Raw genomic sequence first — 27,825 nt, 5'->3', positions numbered from 1 at the left:
GGAAATTGGAAGACTGTAATCATTTCAAACTGTTTGGTTGTTCAGTATGTTTCAACTGAAAATGTTTGATCTTTCCCTTTAGGTCACTGTGTGTGTGTTCTCGGTGAACATTGTTTTTCTTTTTCTTTTTTTTTTTGGCTTCCTTTAATTCCTGTGTTTTAAGTTAAAGACACCTGGACTACTGGCACTATATAATCCCATATGAGCTGGATTTATAGTCCCTTTAAGAAATGCAAAGATCCTCTTCAGAGGGGAATAAACAATGAAGATGAGATTCTACAATGAAGTAAGAGTGAATGACTGATGTGATGACAGATAAGCTTATATCAGAAAGTGTGCAGGAAATGCTTGAAGGATGAGTTTGAGCTGTAGGTCAGGGTCTGCCCAGCTCCAAGTGTCTGAGTGACTTTGACACACAGCATCTCCCTCTTCTGAGGGATATTCATCTCACTGCATTCCTCACCCACTCTGACTCTCCTGATCTCTCCCCTCTCTCTTTCGGTCTCATTTTCCCCTCCTTCCCCCTCTCTGCCGCTGTCCGTATCTCACCCTCTCCTCTTGGTTTCTTCCTCTTGAGACCCTGATCCCTATCTCACTCTCCGTCTTTAATCTTCACGTTCATCCTCCCTCCTTACTTCTCCCTCTTCCACTCTTTCTCTCTTATCAGAGAGGAATGCAGTATGAGGCAGGCTGTGGCTCTCCGGCTGTTCATACTTGCGACTCTGCTCCGGGGTGAGTGACTTTAACCGGTGCTTTGAGTGAGACTGTGCCTGAAAAAGTGTGTGTGTGTTTTCTGCATATGTTGCATATACTGTACCGTGCTGCTGTGCATGTCTTTGCCACCGAGCACTCGGTTGCTAACAACTGTGCACACAGCAGCTCAAAGAACGAGATTGTTGGTGTGCAGCCAGACAGAAAAAAATTATTTATTTTTATCACAAGCAAGCAACAGTATGAAATGTAAGCATCTTTACTTCATAAAGTAGCTGAGCTTTATAGCCTTATTGGCAAGCAGTTTATTTATGTTATAGTTAAAATTACTAGATAGAGAAAGGTAATTACGAGGCTGCTAGTTGTTAATTTACTATGACTGGATGTTATGGACACCAGGGACTATTATGGAGTCATGCTGATATTAATTAAGGTGTAGTTAGTGAATATAGATTTGACACCATATACTAAGTGCGTTAATCTTTGTCCATTTAGAACTCCTACTATATTGTGGTGTATATGTGGCAGTTATTTAAAGGGTATATTACTTTTTAAATTATTCAGTGTGCATCTTACATCCACTAGTAAAAGCTCCTGCCGCATCAAACTGATTGCCTTGTGGAGAATGAATCAAGAGTGAATAGAAATCCTTGGTGGAGTTGTAGGGCACACAGAGAGAGACAGTTCCCCGTTCTCATCGTCATGAGTGCTGTGTGTGTCTGTCTGGAGTGTTTCAGTATTTAATGGCCTCACTATTTCCTGCGTGGAGCGAAACTGACAAATTTTACGACCATGGAAAGGCTTTGACTGTCTGCCTGTGATCAATCAGTGGTGTAATTGATGAGGTGGAGCCAGATTATTTCTGTCTGCTCTCCCCTCTCTTCCCTTTTTGCCTCCTTTCCTTTCTTTCTCTGACACATTTTCATACTTCTCTTGTCCTGTGTCCCCCACTCTGTAGATCTCCATATCAATCTAAAAAAATGACCTTTTTCTACACTCATGAAAACCCAACCTCTGTTTTTTCTCCTTCTCTTTCAGTCACCTGGCTCACAATTTCCACACTGCTTTTTTCCTAAACTATCCTTTGATCACTGTAATCTTTCTGCTGGTGCTATCTCTTCTCTACTTTCTCCCTGTCTTCCATGATAAAGCTTTCTCTTTGTAAATGTCACTTTTTTTTCCTCTTGCTCCTCTTTTGTGATTCCTGTCCCCTCCATCTCCGCTTGGCTTATTCAGTGTCAGTGCAGGGTCCTCACCAGCGGTTCCTGCTCAGGGAGCTGCTGAGGGACTACAACCCCATGGAGAGGCCGGTGGCCAACGACTCCCAGGCTCTCACTGTTCAATTCTCCCTTACTCTAATGCAGGTCATGGATGTGGTACGCATGGTAGAAATGCATCATAAACACGATTATACACCCACAGAATACATTCAAACAAGAACCGAACATTAAAGGTTAGGATCTTCTCCTAATGTAAATTTTCATGACAGCTGAAGCAGATACAAAGTTCACAAGTCAGAATTTGTCAAATAGTCCAAACATTTCAGTGATTTTCACACTAAAAAGACTTTAGACACCATAGATACCAGCTTGATTTTACAGACTTTTGTGAACTAATTTTTATCTTTAGCTGAACATAGAAATGCATTTTTGCATCCAATGAGGGCTGTTGATTAATAAACTGGAATTACTTTGGGTAAGAGGAGCCTTTTTTTGACCACCTCAAGGGAAATTTACTTCTTGCAGCATCACAAGGACCGAAATGAAAACAGATACATAGACAATGTAAAAAATGTAAAAAGAAGTCCAAAGCTAAGAATAGAATTACATAAATAGAATACTGTACTGGAGCAACTAAAGACAAAATTATTAGGCAAAAGTGATGAGATCTCTCAGTTCAATTCAAATAAGATTTATAGAATTGGATGTTAAAGTTATGTTACTGCCAACGCTAAATTGCATGTGAGAAGAAAGTAGATAACCATATAACAGTGAAAACACTCTAAATGCGCACGCACACCTACACACACACTTTAAAGCCTCGAAGAGTATGGCACAATTACATTGACCAGTAAGATGAATGTGAGTGTTTGAGTATTGTTTTAAGACAGGCATGATTGAGCATAAACATGTCCTTTAAATAAATTAATCTATTTATGTTCTACTCTGTTCTATTATCTATTATATGTTGTGTGTTATGCAAGGATGAAAAGAACCAGATCATTACCACGAATGCTTGGCTGCAGATGGTGAGTAGAGTGAACAACCGTTCACAATGTAATAATTATCTGTGTATTGAAAATGTTTTTGTATACCTCCCATCCCCTTCAGGGTCAGGTACACAGTAGCATCCCTGTTGCTGGTTGAGTTTCAGTGTCATGATAATGTATAAATCAGCAGGGCAATGATATGTGTACCTCAGTGCAGAGTCCTTCTTCCTTTCATTTAACATGGTCTTATCAATACTATGAGGATATCATGAGAAGCGTTTTGTTTCTGTCAAGTCAAGTCAAGTCAAGTCAGCCTTATTTGTATATTTCAAATTTGGCCTTAGGAGCAAATAAAAGAAAGAAAGGTCAAGAAGAGCACCAGATGTGTTCCAGTGTGGAAAATCACACAGACCGTGTCCTCATGTTTTTGCTTGTGTGTAAACCTTGTGTTGTTCTTGTGTCTCCCAGCAGTGGTATGACCACTACCTCCAGTGGAACCAGTCAGAGTATCCTGGAGTTAAGAACCTCCGTTTCACTCCTGACCAGGTCTGGACACCTGACATACTGCTTTACAACAGGTATGTGACACACAAACATGTAGCGTACACACACCCAACGCTGCTCCTGCTGCTGCTGATGAGCTCTAAACAATCTCATCGTGTGTTGCTGTCCTCCAGTGCTCATGATAAGTTTGATGCCACCTTTAAGACCAATGTACTAGTTAACTCCAGCGGCTTCTGTGAGTACCTGCCTCCAGGTATGTTTGAATTATTAATCAGCATATTTTCCCCAAAAACAAATTATGTCTTCCGTTATTGAGTTTTTATTGCTGCAGCAAATGAATTACTGCAATCAAAACATTTTTTTCTTCACTAACTTTCAGATGGCTTCACCAAACAATATTTTTTAATCAAGTTTTTCCCCTTCATTACAATTTCAGATGATTTTACTCAATATAATTTTTCCCGCTGTATTTTTTTCCCTTCCTTTTCAAGGAATATTTATCAGCACATGCAATGTGGATGTGCGATGGTTCCCATTTGACATCCAGCGCTGTGAACTGAAGTTTGGCTCCTGGACATTTGATGGCTGGCTGCTCGACCTCCAGATGAAGGAGGCAGATGTGTCAGGATACATGCCCAATGGAGAGTGGGACCTGCTGGGTAAGAAGGTTTGTTGAGATGGTGAGATGATGACAGAAAGTGTTGCTTAGTAACAGTGTTTACATTACTGCCGTGCAGTGCTGTCCTTGACCTGTCAAGATCCAAAGCTAATTAGATTTATGTATATATGTGCAATTAGTATTTATTTTGGAGAAGTAGTTATACAGTGACAATATGCTTTCAGCTTTGATGTTTTTATTTTATTATACACTTGCAGTATGTACAGTACATCAGTAATATACAGCCTAGTTTCTAGGACACAGGCATTCACCATTTTTGACTGCACTTTCAGCTGTGTTCAGTGACATCTTTTTATGACACTGGTCCCATGTCAGACTTTTCTTGATGTGCCTCTCATTCCACTATACATCCCATTTTCCTCTCACTCAATCAAAAATATTCAGTGGTTGTAACAAAATACACACGGTTATATTGATTTCCTGACATCCTGTTGTTTTCTTTCTTTTCTTCTCATCCTTCACTTGTTTTCTGTATTATAATGTTGTCTTTGCTGCGACTGTGTCTTTCTTCTTCCTTAGAAGTCCCTGGAGGTCGTCATGAAGTTTTCTATGACTGCTGTGCAGAACCCTATCCAGATGTTACCTTTGTGGTGACTTTGCGAAGGAGGACCTTGTTTTACGCCCTCAACCTGCTCATCCCCTGTGTGCTCCTCTCCTCCATGACTCTGCTGGTCTTCCTACTACCTGCCAACTCGGGGGAGAAGATCAGCCTGGGTGAGGAATAATAAGAAAATGAAAGGGGTGAAGGATGGTATTTCAAAGAACGGGGTTGAATATAAAAAAAGATAATCCTTTATTGATCCCCAAAGGGCAAAATTTGAGTGTGGCAGCATCTCAGGACAGAGTAAAGGAACAGGAATAGGTATAGAAATAAACACTGAAGGCAAAATATACAATAAAAACACATTATTCACACATACAAGTAGCCTGCAATGTATTAAATACTCACTACGGAATATGCGCACACTGTATATGGGCAAGTGTAGTGCAGTGCTGTGTGTGTCAAAGCACAGTGAAGTTCTATAGTGGAATATGAGAGGATGTAAAACAGGAGGTGCATCTGCTGTGTGATAAAATGCATTTTTTTCTCCTACATATTGTTTACCCTTTCTTTGTAAAGGCAAGAGCTTATTTCTCTCTTATAGTGTTTCTCTTTCTCTGTCAACATTACTGGAAAACTTTCAGTCAGCTATGCAGAGCTTTGAATGGTGTCAGGAGGGCTGAGAGGGAGGGAAAAGAGACAAGACAAGGACAGAAGAAGCAGGAGGGGAGATGAAACTAAAAGACTAAAATCAAATGAGTTTTCCTAGGAGTGTCAGAGAGACAGATGATTGTGGCGAGAAGTCAAGTGCAACATACCAAGCACACTGTTCCACTGTGTGTTATCATGTACTTTCTTCTTCCCTCCTTTTTTTCTTTGCAACCCACTACTCCCTGGTGTTCTTCCTCCAGGCATCACGGTTCTGCTCTCTCTGACTGTCTTCATGCTGATGGTTGCAGAGATTATGCCTGCCACTTCAGATTCTGTTCCCCTGATAGGTCAGTTTCTCTCTGTCTATGCACATGTGCGTATCTGTTAGTGGGGTTTGGTGTTTTATGTGAGGGAACTCACAACGTCCATAGCATACAGACTGTAAACAGCCTTAGGGGTGAAATGTGATCCTCCCCTGTCTGTCCCAGGTCAGTACTTTGCCAGCACCATGGTGATTGTTGGGATGTCAGTAGTAGCCACAGTCATCGTCCTTCAGTTCCATCACCACAGCCCCAAGGATGGACAAATGCCACACTGGGTGAGTTCATTTGTGAAAACAAGAGATTTCTATTTTTATTTATTTTCCTAAATCATGTTTTTTGTGTGTGCATCCCAGGGAATAACAACCAAACTGGTACTGGGTTGTTGCAATATAATATAATATATATATATTTTTTTTTACCTTACACTTTAGGAAGAATGGCTTTCATCTATTTTTGGATATTACATATTTAATTTATTTATCATTCTACAACACAACCTGGAGAAAAAGGCTGTGATGTCCATGACAGCTGCTCTGTGATGTTGATTCCCAGGAACCTAAAACTGTTCATCTGGTCCTCTGATGTAGGCAGGAGTGCGTGTCTCTGACTGTTTTTTCTAAAATCAAAGCTCCTTGGTGTTGTTGATGCTTAGCAGTAGCTTTTTTTTTGCATGCAACAAGATTGTCTTGTTCAAGATTATTGATTTTCTGTCAATATGAACTCTCATTATGGCTTGAAGTCCGACTGATGAATTTGGGGTCATCCACAGACTTCCGTCATGGGTGTGCAATGTGAATAAGAGGGGGCTGAGCTACCAGCCCCGAGGGGCTCCAGTATTGAGCACTAGAGCGAAGGAAGTGTGACTTCCAGTCCTAACAGTCTGGGTTCTGCTTGTGAGGAAGTCGGATATACAGTTGGCGGTTTTTATGCCCAAAGTGCTAAGATTCATTATTCAGTTTCATGGTAGAGACTGTGTTGAGTGCTGAGCTGAAATCAACAAACAGCATTCTTGTGTAGGTCTTGTTATTTTCATCTAATTTTTTCATCTAATAATTAACTTTATGGAACATTTTTCTATATCCAGTAAGAAAAGACTGGATCAAATAAACCAGATTAATTAAAGTCAATGTAAGCTATATGATGAAAATGTGAGAAATGACTTAAAACAACTTAGCAGGTATATTTTTGATTCTGAGACTGCCAAGATTGTCACTGACTGAGGATCTTTTGTTTGTGAAACATAATAGTTTACTTGATATTGCTGGGTACCTGATCATGCAGTGCTTTAAGTTGTTGTAACAGTAGAAATATTTTAGCAGTTCTAGATGACAGCCAGAATGAATAATTTGAATCCTTGGGGCTGACTTCTGTAGCCTGTCTAGGGATGTCTGAAGAGGGCAGGTGATTAGTAATTCAATAACTTGAAGATGTTAAATAAATACAACATTTTCATTTTCTTCCAAACCGAGTATAGGTCAAATCTTTGCAACCTTCCTAAGCTGATAAAAACGACTGAACGTAGACTGATAAAGACTGAAAAGGCTTTGTAAAATAGTGGAATCAAATGTTAAAGCAAGCTCCAAAGCTGCAATATTACATGATAAAAATATTAAATGTGCCTGTACATTAATGGCCGGTAAAGACCACGAAGAGATCCTGTGTCCTTGTGTGTGTCAGGTGCACTTGGTTCTGCTGCAGTGGGTTCCTTGGTTCCTGCGGATGAAGCGTCCAGGAGAGGGAGTGGAGCCAACTCTTTCCAACAGCCAGACAGACTCTCAGAGCAAGACCCTTTCTTCTCCTACCACCACCACCATCCCTACACCAGTGCCCTCCATCCTCCCCCAGAGCCTCAACTCCCTGCAGGCCAGTCTGGCCCAGCTCAGCCACCCTATGTCACAGCCACTCTCGCTTCAGCCCAACGCTCAGGCTGTCATCCTCCCTAATCCTGGCCACAGAGATCCCAGCCCCAGTCCACATCCACAGCCCAATGGCCACCTGCTTTACATGGGCTTTCAAACCATCCAGACAAATGCAGAGCTGGAGCCAGTTCAGAGGAGTGGAACTACAAGTTATGGGAGGGCTAACAGTGGACTATGTGGTGGAGAAGGAGAGGGAGGAGCAGCAGCAGGAGGAAGAGGAGGAACTGGAGATACACCCATCTGTCACCACCTCCCATCTTCCAAGTTTGGGAACCTTCAACAAGACACTTCAGTGTCCCCAGACCCCGAACCATCCACCACATCCTCTGGACCGTGCGGCCTTGAAAATGTGGCTGGAGCTGGGAGACCAGCCATTATACATACCCACAGCGGTGTGATACGGTCTGTGGCAGTAGACAGCCAGCTGCAGGCTCTTCTGGTGGAGGTGCAGTTTCTAGTCGAACGCGTTAGGGAGCAGGATCGGCAGCTCAGTTTGGCGGAAGAGTGGCAGTTTGCTGCAGCTGTCATCGACCGCCTGTTCCTGGTGGGATTCAGTGTTTTCAACATCATCTGTACCATCGCTATTCTCATGGCTGCACCCAACTTTGGAGAAGCACTGTCAAAAGACTTCCTCTGACAGAACAGAAACAGAGCGATCTGACAGATTGAGAAATGCTGAGGGATAATACAGATACAGATTTGCGGTAAGCACAATTGCTGTTCGTGACACTCAGACATCCAACAGCAAATATTTCCTTTTCAGTCAGCTGGAATAGACTGTGACACGTGTGGAGTCCACTGTGATTCAGACAACACTGGGGTGCGATTTTCTTTCTCTTTACTTGAGATTTTCATGATAGAATATGCCTGGTCGTGCTCACATTTGCTGTTCATTCTGTTTGTGGTGGCTTCTATTGGATTATTGTTCCCCAACAAAGGAAAATAATCATCTCATGCCTTGTCCACCATTTTGGTGAATTTTATAAAAGAAAATGGACCGACAACTGAAATTTCCATCAGAACATAAAATGGACAAAGGTTTGTGAAATAACCAAGAAAACCACTGATGATTTTCTTTTTTCTTTTATACAATCATATAAGAAATGAAAGTTTTTTTTTTTATTAGTTTTGTGAATGGAACTGGAATGCATGACTTTATTAAATCTGTCTTAAAGCATTTGTACTGTGTCTCAGGATGCAACATGAAGACACTCAGTATAGAATCTGGATGGTGACGTGCTGCTTATAAAATAGTTACACTCATGCAGAATTAATTTCACAATTTACACTTTCGGAGTTGAAACTGATTGTGCTTACTGTTTATTGATAGGCTTCAACTGTTTATCAGTAGAAACTCTTCCTGACAGTATGGAAAAGTCTCTGTATGCTCTTTTATTGCAACTGTGAGTACACACATTTTTTTACCACTGTGGGCTTTTGCTGCAGGATCAAATCAAGTTAAACTGCAAATTTCCCAACCTTTTTACTTTTAAAAAGTGATCAGCATCTTTCCACATGAGTACTCTGTCCCTGGGAGTGAAAACAAAAAAAAAAGTATAATGTTTATCACAGTGGTACAGCCTGGGTGTCACCCATGTAATGAGATGTCTGCAGCAGCTTCATCAATCACAAATAGCTTCATAATATACTGCAGCGATTACTGTGAAGCAGAAAATGTACTAATATGCTGAGAAAAATATGCTGCAGCTTCTTTTCTGCTTTTGTCATTCGCTTTCTATAAAACTAAAGTGTGTCTAAGAGGTTTGGATGACATGCTCTTTTCTTCTGTTTCTGAATGTGGGATGTACATTCACAGTCACAGCTGACAAACATTTCAAAACTATGGGTTTCACTTGTGATGCGGGAACATTATTGTCATTTCATGCAGATGTAAGATAAGATTCAGAATGCAGTGTGAAAGAGGGAAGAGAGAAATCAGGGGTCTTGTCAGCTTTTCATCTCACAAATACGCACATATCACAGCATGCATTCACTCATCTACTCACACTCTTGTGTATGTAGAAGATCTATAGAGAATTATCTATACAGCCCTGCCTTTGAATGTGAATAATGCCATACATTTCACACAACTGTTGGACACTGAAATGCCAGTAAGTTGTGACAGACTCAGCTGTAAACATTGTGAAATAAATTGTCTCGTCTTTTGTACTCTCTAGACATGCATCAAATGATCTATTCTCTGGCTCCCCTGCCTTCGATCGAAGTTGTAAAAAGGATGCAGAAACAGAGGACAGCAGGATTTGTGGGTGGGGGGGTTGGGGGGCAATAACAAGAGCCACAGAGAGAGGAAAGGGAAGATGGAGGTAATGAAGCAGAGCAATAAAGAGGACAAAAAGAAGAAAGAGACAGAAAGGGAGATGGAAGGGAGGGCTATGCAGAGGCTCAGAGACAGATAAGATGCAGAATGAACAAGAGCACAGAAAGAAGGTGGTTGCATGGTTGAGAGAAACAGAGGAGGGAGGGGAAAAATGTGCTGAGGAAGCAAATAGGAGCCAATAAAAGTTTTTAACTGATTGCTCATTAATGAGAGAGGGAGAGGAGGTGGGTAGGAGAGTAGAGATTCCCTCCTCCTCCTCCTCCGCCTCTCCGATGCTGCTGCTGCTGCTGCTGAACTGTACTTAGACCAGTGTTTAGGGGTGACTGAACATATATTCTCAATTGGCACAGGGTGTCTTTATTAAAATTTACGTGAAGGTTTTTGGCAAACATGTCCATGTAAAATGATTGACTGTGAAATAATGCAAACATTTCAGAGATGATTGAATTTGGTTAATTGATGTCTTGGCACAGCTGTGCTCAAACAGTCAGCCCTGGGGCTATTAAGTTGGCTTTAAACTTTTTCACTGTGAGTACAATATGTGCAGGCAAGGCAGTTCACTTTTAGTGGTGCATTTCAGTGGTCTTCTGAGCTCCTCTTGACTGCATGACTGCCTGGGCTGCTGCCTAACACAGCTGAGAGATGCAATACGGCCCAGGTAATAAATCTAAGATACTCCTCTCCTGCAGTGTCTCAGTCATCCACCTGCTCCGTGTCAACAGCTCACGCAGAGCCGTTTGTTCAAAGGAGAAGCAAACCGAGACATACAAAACAGAGAAGCATGATGCAGCGGGCGAGCAGGGGAGTGGGATGCACAAATGTGTGGCTGCAGTCGTCGCTCAAATTTGCACCCACATCCACAGACACGTGAAGTGGCGCAACCACAAACCCACTCACACATCAAGCAGTAAAGTGAAGATCCTGCTGCAGACCTATAATGCAGTAACCACCCATACTCCTATGGCTCTCTCTCTCTCTCTCTCACACACACACACACTGTTCACTCACACTTCTGCTTGTGTGACACACTAAGTTCTTTATTGTGTTTTCTCATGTGGGGAAAATATGACATAGATATAAAAGAGGGGAGTGATAATTGATATAATGTGTTGCGATATAGAGTATTAATTGACTGAAAATATTGGTGAACTACTGAAACCTGAAAGAAAGCTTTCACCACATTTATTTTCTTAGTTTACTGGCTTATTTCTATTCAGACAGCTTCTCTCACTTTAAAAGAGAAGATGACACCCCAGACAGCATGTCAGGTTTTCTACCATCACAGACCTCTTGACTTGCATATCTTTGCAAAGTAGGAAGAACCTGAAGAAAACCCGCCAGTACATGGATGGCATGTACAAATACTTTTCATAGATACAGACTGAGCAACTGTAATAATCCTATTTTAATATTTCAGGTCACTAATGCTGCATTTTGAAACCTCAATTTTAAGAACAATTCAGCGTCAAAATCTGCTTTTGTTTTAGGTTAATGATTCTTTGATCCTTTAAACAAAACATCGGCTTCTTCCCTCCTTTCACATGAAACCGTCCAACACTCCAGACTGGCTGCGTGCAAAAAGTCTCCCAAAACAGATCTCTGGTCGAGAGATCTCATCGTTTCAAAATTCAGATGTTCCAGTAAGAGAATATACCCCGCCACCAACAGTCAATACCTATTAATTACTGGGTGCAGGGAAGGCACTCCACGCAAGTCGATATGGAACAGCTATTTCACTGCCTGCTGGGTAATTGTCTCCCAGATCTCATTAAAAGACGCTGGAGATGGTGAGAGGAGGCCATTGCAGAAGAGAGGAAGAAAAGAAAACTGATGTGGGTACACAAAGAGAGAGTGGGAGAACAGGTGTGAAATAATCTTTTTAGGATAAATCTCCCTCTGAGAGGTTTTTGAGTAACTTCCTTGGCAGTCACACACACACAAACACATACTAAATGGAAAGGTAACTTTGCATCAATAAATCGGTTTATTTAAAAGAATATGTTACAATTTATTACAGTAAGCGACGTAATCAAACACTTTGTCTTAATTTTAATTTTTACATTTCAACATGTGAAAGAATCTGCAGGTTTTCAATCTTCATCCTCTTCTTCGTGTGGCTCTCTGAAAGCCAAACCACATCAGGTGAAAAATTTAACAGAAACAGTGAATTAACGTTGTATCTTACTGAAATAAATAATGTTAGTAACACTTAACTTTAGTCAGAAAGAGAGAGACAGAGAAAGAGAGAGAGAGAGAAAGAGGGGGGAAGGGGACCCACTTGAAGGTGGGCAGATCAGACAATGTCAGACAATCGAACACGTCAGACATGGTCCAGTAAACAAGACAAGAATCCTGGGAAATGCGTTCGGCCTTGCACATTCAATTTCCCAATTCAAAGCTCAACACATTCAATTAAACCTTTTACATGCCCACCAAGGTCTGTTGAAGCACATTCGTCAGCCAAAACGACTTTCATAAAGACCACCATCATTATAACAAGCACTTAGTACGAGCCACTGATGTAAAGCTGACTCCATAGTTGCTTGCAGATAGCAAAAAATACTGTTGTTAATTCCATTAGGTTCTAAATAGGAGTTTGGACTGGGCGATAATAGAACATTATGATTTACTGACATTCACCATATTGCATCATAATGGGATCGCATCACCTTATCTTTGCTTTGAGCATTAGTTGGATTATTTTAAATGTGACAGCAATAAAAAAAAAATATTCTTATTACTATCATGAAGATCAACCATATCACCGAGCACTAACTGGCTTGTAAAAGCCAGTAGCAAATAAACGTGTAACATCTCTGAGATGAACTAAGAACTAAGAATGTAAGAAAAATGTCTTTCTAAATGAGCTGATAATGCAGTAATGCTATTTAGATTTGATGAATAAGGTCATAATAATGATTAATATTTAATGTCAGCATTAAGAGTGTGGAGGTTTAATGTGTAATAAAATGTAATCACTTTATGTTTTATTTATTTGACAGTCTGAAGTCACCATTGTATCATCAGATAATTATGTTATTAAATTCTTATCAGTACATTATTCTAAGAATGAGAACATTAACTGGGCTCATTTAGAGGGACATTACATTACACTGTTTATTATTACATCACACTGCAGTTAAGTGATCAGTTGCTACAAAGCCTGGAGTGAATGTGCACTTATCTTCATATCTAATATGTTGATGACGAGTGCAAGCTGCACGTTTCGCTAAGAAATCCTGTTCCCACTTAACCTGAATGTGGAGTGCACAAGCGAAGTAAATTACAGCCCTATTATAAATCCTCCGGGAGTTCTCAGAAACAAAGTAAGTCACTGCCTACAAGAGTGCACGCAGGAAGAGAAGGACCCCTGCTGTTTCATGTGGGTAATGCACACTAAACATACAGGAATTCTGATCTGTCTGATCAGCGCACCACATCTCTGCAGCTCTATAATGGCCTCAGAACATTAGCATGGAGTGTTTGCATAATACTATAAATAAAGAAACACTTAAAGCATGGCTCCGGACACTGCACATACCATTTGATAATGCAGTACATGATCATACTGTAGTCAGTCAGTCAAACATGAATGTAAACTAAGTGCAGGCTAATTCCAGTATTATGCCCACTACCTGTTTCTTCGATTACATTTCCCACATTTGGAGGTTGTTAATACTGTTGGATAAAGTGCAACATTAGTCTACAGATTAACGTGTTCCTGCTCATGTGTCAAATCCTCACAGCTGTGTGCTCTGCGCAGCCAAATCTCTGGATGAAAAACGTGTCGAATACCCCCACTGAAATGTCTGCTTCCTCTATAGCTTCTCTCACCTGCCACATTACACTGATAAGGGTTTTCTTTTATAAATGCTAATTTAGCAACAAACAGATGATAATTTATGTATGTGACACAATTCAGCTGAGGGGTGGGGGGATCTGCACATGTTGTTAATATGCACAAACACACTTGCACACTAACAACTGGCCAAAAACAGAAAGAAGACCCAGCTGCTCTGATCCATAAATTGAGAAGCTAAGTGTCTTCCTGTGATCAACCCACAGTATCGCTGATCATGTGTTAGGTGTGTCCTCCTTTACGAGCATTAACAAAGCTTTGACATTCCCTTGTTATTCCACTGATATTTCCTCGCTCACTTCAGCGTTTTCTGTCCAGTAGGACTTTGAACCTCCTCATGTTCAAGTCACATTTCACTTCAAGTCCCTGCCAGTAAGAAGAAGGTTTGCATCAATCCATGACTTTAAGTGAATCGATGTCTTGTTTCCTTTTGACAGAACTCTGCTTAATACATGATTATGACGAACTGGAATCGAGTTCTGGTTCATGTGTCTGTAGTTTTAAATGCTTCCGTTTACTGGATTTGTTCAGTTGCTGATGCTTGTTGGTTTGCATGTATCAGGTGTAGCCTCTCGGGTTGTAGCTGATGGGATGTAAATGATGACCATGTGGTTAATAGCTGAGTGTCGCTGGGTCTGGAGCTAAACGAGGGCCGAACTGAGCTGAGTCGCTGACGATGGCGTCCTTTTAAGAGGTAATGATCTCCCTTCCTAGGTGCCTCCATCCCTTCTGTGCCTCAGTAGCTGGAAAATATTCTGCAAGAGAACAGCAGTCGGGACGAACACACACAAACTCAGACACATAAAACAGAGGAAGTCAGGCAGGCTATCCCTGGATTTTAGACTGGACAGAGGCAGGCAAAGCCTTACCTTGCCACACATACCATCTTTACTGCAGTTTTTATTGTCCTTGTCTGTGGCTTCCTCTTCCACCTGTGGAAAAAACACACATTGCAGGCATGAGCAACGGTCACAAATGAATGACTTCTAACAAACAGAGAAGTTTAGTCTGTTAGTAGATGGTCCTTACCTCCTTCCTCCACTTCAGCTCACAGAAAACTCTCTCGAAGCACTCGTGCATGTAGTTAAACTGAACATGGGTCATGCATAGAAAATACAAAAAGGGATTGAGAGTTAAAATGAGACTGATGCGGATAAGGTTTACATATTTTCCTGTAAAGGAACAGTTTAACTTGTTGGAAAGAGCTTGTTCACTCTCTGGAAGATGGTGAGATGAGGAGATCAATACCACTCTCACACCTCTACTGTAAATATAAGCTGACAGTGAGCAACTGGTTAGCTTAGCTTAGTACAAAGCTTCGAAAAACAAAGGAAACAGCTAGTCTGGCTATGGCATAAAGGAACAAAACACACCAACCAGCACCTCTAAAGCTAATTCGACACGTTACGTCTTGTGTATTTAATCCATTTAAAAACTGAAGTGTAGACATGACATTAGCAGTTTTAGGGGAAGTTGCGTGCCTGACAGCTTCTTGGCTGGGACCTTTTACTTTCTCCGCTGGTCACAGCCAAGAAAGAGTGCAGAAGCTACACCTTTTCTATAGATTAAACAAATATATAATGCATATAATGTGTTAAGTCTTGAGCTTTACACACGTTGGTAGGTGTTTTTTTGTCACAAACTGACAAGTCCAGGCGAGCAGATTCCTTCTGTTACCTTTCTTTGTGCTAAACTACACTAAAGAGCCACCACCAACAGTTCGGTAAGCTTTAGATGAGCTGGTAGGCTGATTTCTATTTCCAGTCTTTATGCTCAGATAAGCTAGGCAGCTGTTTCTGGTATCATATTTACTGTACAGACATAAGAGCGGTACTGATCATCCTAATTATTAAGAGCAAATTATTTCCAAAATGCTGAATTATTCCTTTAATTCATAGCCGTACATTTTTTGATTTCACTCAGTTACAAAGAAAATCAGGTTTTGTGGCTATGCTGTAGGAATTTAAATATTTCCTTTCCAGTTACTTTTTACATTACGTTTTACATTTTTCCCATGAGTTAATAATAGTTCCAAAGTTCAGCAACTTTACTGTATGTGCAGTATAGCACATGTATGTGCAGTAGAATGTGCACATGATACTCACATAGGGTGTAAATATCTTGACCCAGCGTGGTTTCTTCTCTCCTCGTGCATATTCAAAACAGAAGGCCATGCCCTCTTCATCCGTGTCCCACCTCTGCATCTCCCCCCAGTCAAACGCTATCACCTGGTTCTGGAACAACACTAAGGCTTTAGTACACTCACCCCAATGCACATACAGTATATCATATGTTTACACAAAGGAAAACAGGCCAAAATGCCCTCACCTCGAGTGTCCCTTCCTCAGTGCAGGCGTGCAGCTTGAAGTGGTGAATGCTGATGGCTGTGATGACGTGGCCTTTACGTCGGGAGTCGCAGGAACAGTGGGGGAATATAATCTCATTGTAGCCATCGCAACCCCTCAACAAACTCAGATACTAAAAGAGAAAGACAAAGAAGAGACATCAAACTGTTTTGTAAACTATATGCAACAGTAGGACACTATGGTTATCCTCTGCAGCCTTTTTGATCTGAAAATAGGGTGCAGGTATTCAGTTGTCAGGGCAAGTTTAATCTCCACAAATTGAAGGTTATTTATTTATGTTTTTGGACAGGAAAGTAGTCACTGACTTTCTCTATCCACATTTTCCTTGCAAGGATTTGTCTCTTTGAAATTGCGATCAGTCAAATCTACACTTAGATCACAGACAGTGAAAGGAGAACAGACACATAGCACAGCACATACGACATACTGAACTACAAGTGGGAACTAAAAGTCTCTGTGCGGTGTCAGTGCATATATGAGTGACTGACCATGGACATCTTCTTCTGCTCCGCCAGCTTCTGCAGCTGGTAGGACTTCTGCTCCGTTTTGATGAAGCCTTTCTTCACATCATCCACAGCCTGCCAAAGATAAAGCCAAACAGGGGGACATTGTTTTAAAATAAACAACAACAACAACAACATAACATGCCACAAAGAAAGACAGATGTATACACACACACCTGGTGAAAGAAGTAGTTGACCGCAAGCTGGTTGTCATTGAGCAGGATCTCCTCTTCTGTAGTGAAGAGCCACTTGCGCAGGGTGAGGCATGTTCCTGGGATGGCTGAGGTATAGTTCTGTACATACAGTTTGTGGGGGAACTCGTTGGGGGCAAGCTTGCGCACTGAGGAAGAAAGAGAGAGGAGTGATATCCCCTTCTTATATGGTGAGAAAAGTGTCTTGTTCTGTACTGACATGCTACCAACTTTCTCTAACTTTTCTGGCTGAAATCTATTGTCTACTGTGCAATGTTAATTTCACTGACAAATAATTTTTGTCACAGTTTTCGTCAATGACCTTTCATTTCAAACGAAATGAAAAACGAAAATAAAAACTAATGCAACCAATAAAAACGAGACGAAAACAACTGCCAGAGACGAAATCCAACTTTCAAAAAATATTTGTCAACGAAACTAACCCTGCTAGTGTCAAAAATGTTAGACAACAGATGCTCTGCTTGATGTTGGTAGGTATGTAGTGGAGAAAAAAAGGAAAAAACTACTGAAATAATCAAGTCAGACAGCACTGTTGACCTGGCACGTCAAACCTGATCAACACTGCTCACAGCAGAGCGCAGCCTTCGTCTCTAAACAGGATAATTTTTACTGTACTTGTTCCCTACACTGCACTATACAGACGAAAAACTGATATAATAATCGTAAATCAACTAAATACCTGACAGGTTTCAGTTTTTATTTATGTCTATTATACTTTATCTCAACATACCATTACCATAACCTTAGCTTTAGTTTTAGCTATGGTAGCAGTATCCAACCTGGGATGAATTGTTCAGTTGGTCTACACTGCAATATCCACTGACTCCACAGACTTTTCCTTTAGCACCAGCAGCACGTTGATACTTTTGGCTTTCAAATATTGTAAGGGTTGCCATGAAATTTGGTGGATTCTTTTATGTCGCCCTGAATTGTCATTTTGCACCATCATCAGGTTTTATTTGTCCAACGCCTTTTCTGCAAAACTGATGACATTCCCATCAGCCTTAGCTGAAGTTTGGGTTTAGTGCCAATTACAAAATCTTAGCATGTTAACACACCATGTTAACATTTAGCTGAAGTACAACAGTCAGCATGGCCATCATCTTGTGTTAAACTGTGTTCAGCTCGGTTTAGCATTAAAGCATCAAACATTAAAGCAGGAGGTGTTTCAGAGGAGCAGAGGTGCTACAGTTAAAGCAAAATTAAGGATCAATTTCTAAAAGTGATCTAACATATTTGGTTCTCAAGCTTTTTCAGACCGCTAAATTGACATGAATTAGTCCACAAGATTTTTTTTCCAAGGTCTTCTATCTGACAAGAATTTTGAACCTATGAACAAAATAGTCTGGTCACTGAGTTACTTATGGAAGAATGACATGAAAATAAATGAATCCCCTTTTTGCTGAGGACCCGCTGGACTGCACTTTGAGAATCTGATCTAACAGAGGTAGAGAGTCAATTTATCTCCACTTCTGAGCAGCCAACAGACACACATGGGGTCAAAAGGTTTGTCATAAATCTTTGGTGGTACTTTGTAGGGTGCACATTCAATGAAATAAAAACATCTTCAAGTCAATCATTCAACTAAACAGTAACCAGCAAGAAAATGTTACAGGAAGGGTGGCGATTTATCATCTTGTTTTTGTTCCAAGGAATCAAGTTGCTGCATTTCCTCCAATTTGGAAAAAAAAAAGTCTTTGGAGAGTGGAAGGAATGCAAATATTTACGATAATCTCATCTGCAACTGATAAAAACATGGATTACTTTCTAGACATCACTGAGGGATAAAAATGCTCAACTTCTCACTCATTCTTTGCTTGGAAAAAAAAAAAAGAAAACAATGATGAACTCTTGTGCCCTGCATGCAAAGTTAAATCAAACACATCAAAGATCAGCTTTATTTATTACTGCTTCTGTACTGCTGTTTTTGTCTTTGTAGTAACAGACAAAGCACACAGCAGTTCACGGAGAACAAATTCAGTGGTGCTATGTGTTGAATAGAACTACTTTTGATAGCTTCAGTTGCTTTTTCAAATACCTGACACATCCTTGTACTGTACTAGCCTTGGGAATGTGAGGAGCAGAACATTCATACACAAAAGCACTTTGAAAAGGGTGGCTGCTAAGCAATCACAAGGAAGACAGAAAACATTTTAAGTGCAGAAAAGGGACATACTCATAAACCGAAAGCTCAGTTACTTGTTCTTACTAACCGAAGGTGTGGTTGATCACCTCAAACAGCGCAAAGTAGCTGGCTGTTACACTGTCCATCCCTAGTTTCATAACCACGGCCTGAAAAAAAAGAGGCAGACAAGGAAAAAAGAGAGGGTGAAAAAGGAAAAGTGAGATGAATTTAACAATAAGGTCACGGTTATGCTGGTGAACAGTAAAAATGTGGGTTACCTGGTAGACCTGGTCAGTAGTGGAGTTTTTGCGAACTCGGACAGTGAGTGTGGTTTTATCAGGCATGGCTATTCTCAACTCCACATCTGACACCCCGTTATAGTTCTGGGTCATGAGAAGGAGAGACAAGCTGTACGGTGAGTCATTGGGAGGCGACCACAAGAGGACACACACACACACGTGGATTTTTCTTTTTCATTTATTTTTTTTTTACCTCATCTGATTCAGACAGGAACTCCTGCATGATGTCACTTTCTCCAATTACCCGTACAGAGCACACTGCAGATGAGAAACAAATTACATTTGGTTAAGAGTATTTTTTTTTTTAATATGAAGTACATGAAATAACAGTGGTTACACAATAACATAAACAGTGTAGTTATGTACTTTGGAGTGAGCAATATTCCTCTCAGACAGTTCCACTATTTTTACCCTACTATTGGACTTTACAAACCCCAGAGAACAAGATATAAACTACTACATCCTGGCTTTACAGTCGCTTTCCTGAAGCCCTACACCTCCTTCTCTCTCCCTCACCTTTCTCCAGGTATTCTTCCAGGCCTCTGCGTCGTGCGTCCAGCTGCTGCTCCGACAGGGAAAATGGCCACTTCCCAGGAAGCTTTGGGAACGTAAAGTTGGCAAACTCCCTCTTCAAATTTTGGTGTAGGATCACAAACTCACGATACCGCTTGGAGCACAGCTGCCTGCCTGCCATGTACACGTTATACACCTGGAAGAAAGAGAGGGTGCAGAGAAAGAGGATAATGAAACTGAATTTCCTAAGACAATGACAAAGAGTTGACATTAATGGGTCTTCAAATTGAAATATTCTACTGCCATGACAGGGATTATTTATAATACTTTGTTAGAACAATGCTCTGATCACAGACCTGAGTACAGAGTTCGCATTAAGGCTGTGGTCACTGTAGTCAGACCTGTGTTGTGATATGCTGCATCTGATAATAAAAACTGTGTCATAATCATCATTTTCATCTATTAAGACTTCAGTGCACCCTTTCACTGTCCAGTCATCCTATCCGAACCTTCAGTCATTCATCTGCGTTTGCTTCCAAATTCCTTCTCTTCTCAGTTAGTCATCTACAAGCACACCCACCACAAATTTTTCCTGGTTGAGCTCAGTGTGTTTGTAGCTCGGCACAGAGATGGGAACCGCCTGTTTGTCGGAGTAGTCATAGCAGGACTGGGCTGAAATGTCGTCTCCGGGATCCAGGCAGTCTGCCTCCTGGGGTGGTACAGACAGCACGGCCAGCACCAACTCTCGCTCTCCGGCCCGGATCAGATCCACCACCTGCTTGTGGGTTGCTCCTTCTACATTCACACCATTACTGTTGAAAACATAAAGGGTGAGAATACTAAAGTTAGGGCGATGACACGACTCATAGTTCACTTTTCTCACTGTGGCTGAGGTTACCGTTTAGTTATGCTGAGAATTTCATTCATTTTTTCTGTAGTAAATACTATCTTGCTTAAAATACAGAGTGCTACTTATGTTGTTTGTGAGTATGGGACATTATATAAAACCTTTCAGTATAATTTAGATCAGTGCGTATACATGATTAAAAATAAAAGAACACATCTTGAAACATAAAACTGTTAAATACAATAACACTACAAACGCCAGCATCAGCCGTGGGTTAGAGGTTGGAGAAGTGGCTTGTGATCGGAAGGTCGCTGGTTCGATTTCCCCACCGGACGGGCAGGAAAAATTTGAGTGTGGTGGAGTGATAATGTCGCCACCCCCCATTAGCCGGCTGATGTGCCCTTGAGCAAGGCACTTAACCCCCAATATGCTCCCTGGGTGCTTGATGCAGCCCACTGCTCCTGTGTGTTTCACTACATGTTGCATGTGTGTGTTTCAATCAGTGATGGGTTAAATGCAGAGAAGTAATTTAATAAAGTAACTTAAATTTTAAAAAAATAATAATTAAATTAAATCAAGGGCAGCACGGTGGTGCAGTGGTTAGCATTGCTGCCTCACAGCAAGAGGGTTCTGGGTTCAACTTCCCTTCTGGGCATGTTCTCCCTGCGCCTGCGTGAGTTTTCTCCGGGTACTGGCTTCCTCCCACAATCCCAAAAACATGCACATTATGTTAATTGGCTACTCTATATTGCCTCTGGGTGTGAGTGTGTGCATGTGTGGTTGTCTGTCTTTGTGCGTCAGCCCTGTGACTGACTGGCGACCAGTCCAGGATGTACCCCACCTCTCGCTTGTTGCCAGCTGGGATAGGCTCCAAGCCTCCCACGACCCTGATGGATAAGCGGTATAGAAAATGGATGTATGGCAGCATCAAAAATGACCATAGACTTGAATCAACACATCTCTGACACACTGACAACAATGGAAAATTTGGAAAGTTTCACAAAGGTACGCGTTATATAGGATTGTTGTATTCAGACACAAATAAGATTATCTCAGCTGCAAAGAGCAAAGCATTGAATTATGAGATTATCAGCATGATGGATTTTAAGAATCACTGAAAGCCCTAAATAGCGCATAAATTCTGAATGTAAACGACAGAAAGAAGATAAAGAGATATAGAAAAGAAATGGGATACAGTTTTGCAACAGCTCAGAGTAAACATCTTGGCCCTCAGGAGAAGGATGTTTGATTTATGTCATTAGTGCAGCTGAGCGTGAGCAACACTGGGTGTGTGCCCTGTGGCAGGCATGTGTCAGAGGCATGACAGTGGTGATGACAGTGCTGCAGCAAGCTGGCCTATAGTTAACTTTACTCAAAACAGCCACTGAGTCTGTTTTACATGCTATCAGCATCACCTCTAGCTAGCAGATTTTGGAGCTGTGTCGATACCCAATTCTGACACCTGAACTTCGTGTATTGGCTGACACTGAATGCCAATCCAATACCAGTGCATTAAAATGTATATATACTTTACTACTATTTTTGACAGCTGTATACTACTAACCCTGAGCAGATATTATGTTACAGATGTTCTTCAAGTCAGCACAAATGGATTGCTGTTTATGGATCTCGGCAAGTTGAAAATTCTGTTAAGTTGCATACAAAATGCTGCTTGAAAATAACAGGGTCCTGTTTCTAATAAATCATTTATGTGGTATTAGATCTGTGTATAGACTTGTGTACTTGCCGATATCTGAATCAGCACTTTATGCCATAACAAAGGCATTTCCAATACAGATATTCATGACGGAACAACCCCAGTGATTTACAGAAACAAAGGCAAAAGTGCATGGGGAAATGAATTGATAAATGGGACAGGAGAAATAGAGGAAAAAGAGGTAAGAACTGTGATTTAAATAATACACATATTCAAACAAGAACCTTCATCATATTGATGCGAAAATGCTGCAGATTAATAACCCCATGGCAGAAGATAACTTCACATATATAAATACGGGTCTTCTGAGCAGGGGAGTCCCATATCATATTGTTCATGGTAATACTAAGAAATTTTTATTTTAAAAAAAATCTGATCGTGATAATGAAAGTATTCAGACTTGTTCACATGCCATGCAGTTACGCACAGCAAAAACAAACATGGCTGAAAACTAAAGTAACTCTGCTACCGGCTCCACGATGAAGGAGTTGGTCCAAAAACAGGAATGACTTCATTAGTGTGAAAGAGGTTTGGTTTCAAAAGATCAAATATACAACAAACCACGACCACATGTAAGAAGTGCAAAAAGACTGAAACAACAAAAGGGGGCAATACAACAACCTTATTTCAATACCTCAGGCGGAAGAGAACAAAACATCCAAACATGAGCAGAGCTCAACAGCTATTGTGAGGTCATAACCAAAAATATTTTTCACTATGTTGTGAAGTATACCATTATCACAGAAATACCCTGAAATACTGTCATATTATTTTATGGATAGGACCATGTTGTGAACCAGAAAGCACACGGCACAGATGAAACCAGTGTTGGTGAGAAAAGGTGATTATGCAGGCAAAAATAAATAAAGACTGACAGGGAAGACACAAATAAAATCATGTAGTATGTATAGAGGGAGAAAGCAGATGTCTCCTGGAACACAAAATACAGACTAAACATTTTGGCAGCACTTTCTTTCTTGCAGCTTTATGGCTACATAATAAGCACCTGATGCAACAGCCTTTGCACTTGCCCTATCAGCAGTTCTGCGTGTGATAAATAGCTTTTAAGAGACATTTTTCTGAGTGTCACATCCTTATCTCCTGTCTCTGTAATTTAAGGTAATCATTTATTTGTTCGTATCACTGCTTAAGCGTATACAGTTCTTGTGCTCAATCCTTGCATAAGCCAACATGCACACATCAAGATTCTAAACTAAAATGCCATAACAATATACTCTGCACAGCTTAAAGTGATAGTGGGAGTATTGTGTTTACAATTATACACAGCATGAAGAAGGAGCCTGCAAAAACTTGTCTTGTAGATAGATATGTTATTCAGCATTAAATGCTCAGAAGCGGGAGCTGTTCGTAAATGCATAAATAAGTATTGATTGCATAGAGGATAGCTGTACACCACTGCAGCTAGTATGCTGGCACTTCACTGTGTGTATACCTACTTCCTGTGAGCATACTGTGTCTTGACAGCAAGGCAGAAAAAGAGTTGATTCTTCAGTTAAATTTGGTCCTGTCTTATCCCTGGCTCAGGGGACACAGTGAGATGAGACAGTCCCAAATGTGACGAGCAAAGTCCTGTTAGTTGGAGCCTACATTAAGGCTGTATAAGCTAGTGCAAAGGGTAATATGTCCAAGGGTAGTAGTGCTGCGAACACTACATTTATCATCATATCAAATCGAGCCAAAAATCGAAGGACAACACTGAACAAAATAACTGACATGAGCATGAAACAAAAGGGCAAATGCACATACATCCAGGCAATAATGGGGTCAACAAACTGCCAGGTTACTGCAGGCCATCCATTACCAAAGCGGTGTGGAAAAGTCAGCCAATGAGATGCTGAACATTGAAAAACAAAGCCAATCAGAACTGAACTGAAGGCATCCCTCCCTTCCTGCATCACCTTATTCCCCACAAACAGACACACTGAAGCACCAGTGCTGATGCTGAGCTGTCTGCTGCTTGTTTCTCTCCATAGCAACACAGCCTAACATCAGCAAGCTATCTGCATGCATACTAACATGCCAGTGAGGACAACCACTTCTAACCTGAATGCAGGGCAAGCATCAGTGCTCCCTGATAGCATCATCAATGTGTGATTAATTCACCAAATTCACTGATGAAGATGATACTGATTTATCTCGTTTTAACATTGTGTAGGCAAAGCAAGCTACACTAGATGCATAGTGTAATGCAGAAATATGACTGCATCTGTTTGCAATGATATGAATGTCTACAAGGGGTGACTTGAGAATATTTGGCTTTAGTGTGGATGAGTGGAATAGGTTTCAGTGTGACGGGAATTCCTAATGATCCCTGGGTCTTTTCTCTCTGACATAAACACAGACACTCCTTTCATTAGGATGAACGGCTATTCTGTCCTGCAAAGCCACTATGATGGACACACGAGCTTTTTTGGTGCCAGTAAAGAGACTGAACGATGCTCACGGGTCTTGCTTTGCCTTGATTTTTACCCACAACCATTCTGACACCAAAGAGTCAGTTGAACGCTACTCATAATATGCTTTAGGTAAAGCTAAGGCAGTAGCTACTTACACCTCAAGAATCCTGTCCCCCTTCGAAATACCGGCTCTGTCGGCGGCACCTCCCGGTAGAACAGCACTAACATGCTGCAGTGGAGCGTACAGTTCCCCGTTAATGCTCCGTAGTTGCCCACCTTCACTGACTTGTCCCCGAACATTGAAACCGTAGCCGGAGTCAGACTTGACAATTCGAACTAGCCGAGGGCCTGAAGTAACGGTGGTTGCAGTCTGGCAGCTGCCGCCGGTGCCCGGTGTAACGTTACCGCTACCGGAGCCGTTACGAGAGGAAGGGTGAGGCAACGGAGGGACCGATGAACAAATTCCTTGTCCCTCGACGTCCGCCATTCTTCTACAGTATTTGTACCATCCACTTCAATTCAGCTAGCAATAAATATCCTACAAACATTAACTGGCAGTAGCAGGCTAATCAGCTTGGCTAGCTAACTGACCCAATATCGCCGGAAAAAGACGACAGTGTCCGATGATTCGCGAGCCCCGGGATGCGTTCCATGTGGGTCACTTCAGAGTCCTTTCTGAGTGTAGATAGGTCGCATTGGATTCAGGTAAGTTGAGAGGAGAACCCAGGAAAAGTGTTTCTAATTAGGACCTGACTGGAAACAAATAGAGCTGAAGCTATTTTTGTCAGCCAACAGAAAATGAATCACCTGTTTTGGTAATCAGTTAATCATTCATTCATCGTTAATCTTCAAGTTATTTTTCCACACATAACTGCCAAACATTTTATACGGGCAGTCTCTCAATTATTTATGCCATAATAAACTGAATATATTTGAGTTTTACATTGATGTTTGGACAAAACATTTTTTGGGAAATTTCAAACCAGTAATACCGGTGTGGCAAGGCTACAAGTTGTATTTGCATATTTGCTCATGCAAAGAGATGATTATTTATGAAGTAGGTGGTTTGCCCATCAGTAACCCTGACAGGCATTCCACAGTGCAAACATTAATATTATGTTAACCTCAGCTCTGTGACTGTCATTGGTGAGCAAAACCATATTCTTATAAGAACTGTACTGTACTGGACTGCAGTTTAGGGTACTGTTAATCGACTTTGTTATTCATGTGTTTTTTTCCCAGTGCTTTTGTCTCACAGCTTATTGATTCATTTGCAGATAAAAACTTTAGACAACAAACTAGTGCAGTGCATTAGATTGGGGTGTATGGATGATAACCGCTGATATTTAAGAATGAAATATTGATACTGTGCAAATTACATGCAGTGAACACACACACACAGGAGCAGTAGGCTGAACCAGCGACCCTCCAGTCACAAGCCACTTCTCCAACCTCTAGGCCACGGCTGCTCCCGGATATGATAATATCCTGTGAATAACAGTGCACAGGTGAGGCCTTGTGGATCTTTTGTGGATCTGTTATAGTTTATCTGTTTTCCTTTTGATTGTTCATTAAGTGTATCTGTTCATTTTGTACACCTCTGTACACTTATGGTACCAGACTCTCTCTCTCCACCTCAAGAGAGACAAGAGACGAAACACACAATAAGCAAAATTAAAGGTGAATTTGCCTTTTTTTTCAAATTTTCTATAGATATGGCAATAATATTGTTATGGTAAATTATATTGGCTGAGATAATCACGTAGTGAAATATTATATCCGGACGGTCCTTGATTAAACTAAGCAACAGAATAAACATTAGCTAGACAAAGCACCAACTTAGCACCATCATTAAAGCACTACTAACAGATGACACAGAGGTCATACAGATAGTCATAAGGCAACTGATATGAGGATTTGTACACCTTTCATTCACATTTTCTTCAGGGTGAATTAATGCATATAGTAAGTGCTTGTCCTTTAAAAGGTTGTAAAGGTGAGTTTAAAGGGATGTCTGCCTATAGATGTGTGGTAGAGAAGGTTGGAGTGCCAAAGCTTGAACACAAAATGAAAACACCTGACATTTATAAGTGTATTTATTTTTTTATCTTTATTACCACCTCTGACATTCAGAATCAGTGATACACACTCAAAGTCAGCACATCCTTCAAGCCAGCATATGATGCAATGTAAAGTTGGAGAACTTAGTGATTTTGTACATATTAACTATGAGAGCTCTCAAAGTATTTATTTTACTATTGCGCTGAGGGCTGCTACAAAAGTGATGTACTCAATGAAGTCAAAACACCATCTTTGTCATTTTCCAGCACACTGAAGAACTTGTCCATTTCGGTTTTGTCTGCAGTCTAAAGAAAGAAGAAGTTGTAAGTAGATTATAAAATACCCAAAAATGTGTCAGAGAACAAAAACATCTTTTTTACGTACTCGTGGAGAAATCTCTCCATGAAGCAGCGCAGCAAGTTCTTGCTTGGTCAAAGTGGTTCCATCCCCTTCTTTTCCAGCGTACTGCATGAAGGTAACTTTGAGGACTGCAGTTTCCTCTATGAGCTTTGACATCATGGCTGGAATGAGATGATGTTGTTGATTGGACTGTGGTGCTTTGGATCATCCATTCAAAAGACTGAAAGGAGCTGGATGAATATCTTGTTAACATCATTTAATGATTGATTTCTAGTGGCTGATTTTGAACAAATGACTTGATCAAGTATTGGCGGTGCAGCAGGGAAGCCCAGTGGAGGTTCAGTACCCGCATTTGAGACAATTCAAGGAACTAAATGCTGCTTTCCCACACTGCTGGTTGTTTATTCTCAAAGGTTTTGGCTCCATACTCTGATGTACCGTCCTCTCTCATTCATTTTCACTTCCTCTTATTTTCCCACCAGCCTGCATGCCTACAGACTTAAAAACAACTTTTCGTTTGTTTTATATGATTTCTCCCTGGCGAACCTTTCAGGATTCACTCAGGATTTTTTTTTTTTTTTTTTGTATAACATGCAACTGTCGATTATAATATTCAAAGTTTGATTGTTATGACCTTACCATAGATTAACATCAGAAATCAACAAGTAAAT

At 40.9% G+C, this 27,825-nt stretch overlaps 2 protein-coding genes across 12 annotated transcripts; one reads left to right on the top strand and one right to left on the bottom strand.

Annotated features, from left to right (window-relative positions):
- Positions 1-501: 501 nt before the first annotated feature.
- LOC124065386 (neuronal acetylcholine receptor subunit alpha-7-like) lies at positions 502-9,713 on the top strand. Of its 7 annotated transcripts, XM_046400749.1 has the most exons (10): positions 502-732; positions 1,948-2,087; positions 2,915-2,959; positions 3,389-3,498; positions 3,598-3,677; positions 3,916-4,083; positions 4,623-4,817; positions 5,556-5,642; positions 5,784-5,893; positions 7,296-9,713. In XM_046400749.1, exons 1-10 carry the CDS (start codon positions 681-683, stop codon positions 8,172-8,174), a joined length of 1,866 nt encoding a protein of 621 aa, XP_046256705.1. In that variant the 5' UTR covers positions 502-680; the 3' UTR covers positions 8,175-9,713. The 7 variants fall into 7 exon arrangements, with proteins under 7 accessions (XP_046256705.1, XP_046256707.1, XP_046256708.1 ...); XM_046400751.1 differs by lacking the exon at positions 1,948-2,087 and having other exon boundaries at positions 658-732; XM_046400752.1 differs by lacking the exon at positions 1,948-2,087 and having other exon boundaries at positions 670-732; positions 3,392-3,498.
- Positions 9,714-11,836: 2,123 nt separating this feature from the next.
- snx27b (sorting nexin 27b) lies at positions 11,837-25,360 on the bottom strand. Of its 5 annotated transcripts, none has more exons than XM_046400211.1 (13): positions 24,889-25,360; positions 20,333-20,564; positions 19,756-19,948; positions 19,433-19,497; positions 19,219-19,323; positions 19,029-19,107; positions 16,780-16,943; positions 16,589-16,678; positions 16,063-16,212; positions 15,840-15,968; positions 14,764-14,823; positions 14,604-14,666; positions 11,837-14,489 (listed from the first exon to the last, which is right to left on the bottom strand). In XM_046400211.1, exons 1-13 carry the CDS (start codon positions 25,218-25,220, stop codon positions 14,445-14,447), a joined length of 1,707 nt encoding a protein of 568 aa, XP_046256167.1. In that variant the 5' UTR covers positions 25,221-25,360; the 3' UTR covers positions 11,837-14,444. The 5 variants fall into 5 exon arrangements, with proteins under 5 accessions (XP_046256167.1, XP_046256169.1, XP_046256168.1 ...); XM_046400213.1 differs by having other exon boundaries at positions 11,837-11,996; XM_046400212.1 differs by having other exon boundaries at positions 11,837-14,526; positions 14,618-14,666.
- Between the last annotated feature and the right edge of the window lie 2,465 nt (positions 25,361-27,825).

The sequence above is a fragment of the Scatophagus argus genome, chromosome 9 (assembly GCF_020382885.2).
Source record: "Scatophagus argus isolate fScaArg1 chromosome 9, fScaArg1.pri, whole genome shotgun sequence".
NCBI lineage: Eukaryota > Metazoa > Chordata > Actinopteri > Scatophagidae > Scatophagus > Scatophagus argus.
The sequence above is the reverse complement of the archived record's forward strand: the minus strand, read 5'-3'. Positions and strand labels throughout refer to the sequence as shown.

Coding starts and splice junctions, on each gene's coding strand:
- snx27b (XM_046400209.1), bottom strand. CDS start 25,220: ATGGCGGACGTCGAGGGACAAGGAATTTGTTCATCGGTCCCTCCGTTG. Junction 19,324..19,432: donor TCCTGTCTGAATCAGATGAG/GTAAAAAAAAAA, acceptor CTCATGACCCAG/AACTATAACGGGGTGTCAGA. Junction 14,490..14,617: donor TAAAAACTGCAGTAAAGATG/GTATGTGTGGCA, acceptor GTTCTCTTGCAG/AATATTTTCCAGCTACTGAG.
- LOC124065386 (XM_046400745.1), top strand. CDS start 1,854: ATGATAAAGCTTTCTCTTTGTAAATGTCACTTTTTTTTCCTCTTGCTC. Junction 2,088..2,914: donor TAATGCAGGTCATGGATGTG/GTACGCATGGTA, acceptor GTGTTATGCAAG/GATGAAAAGAACCAGATCAT. Junction 5,894..7,295: donor ATGGACAAATGCCACACTGG/GTGAGTTCATTT, acceptor TGTGTGTGTCAG/GTGCACTTGGTTCTGCTGCA.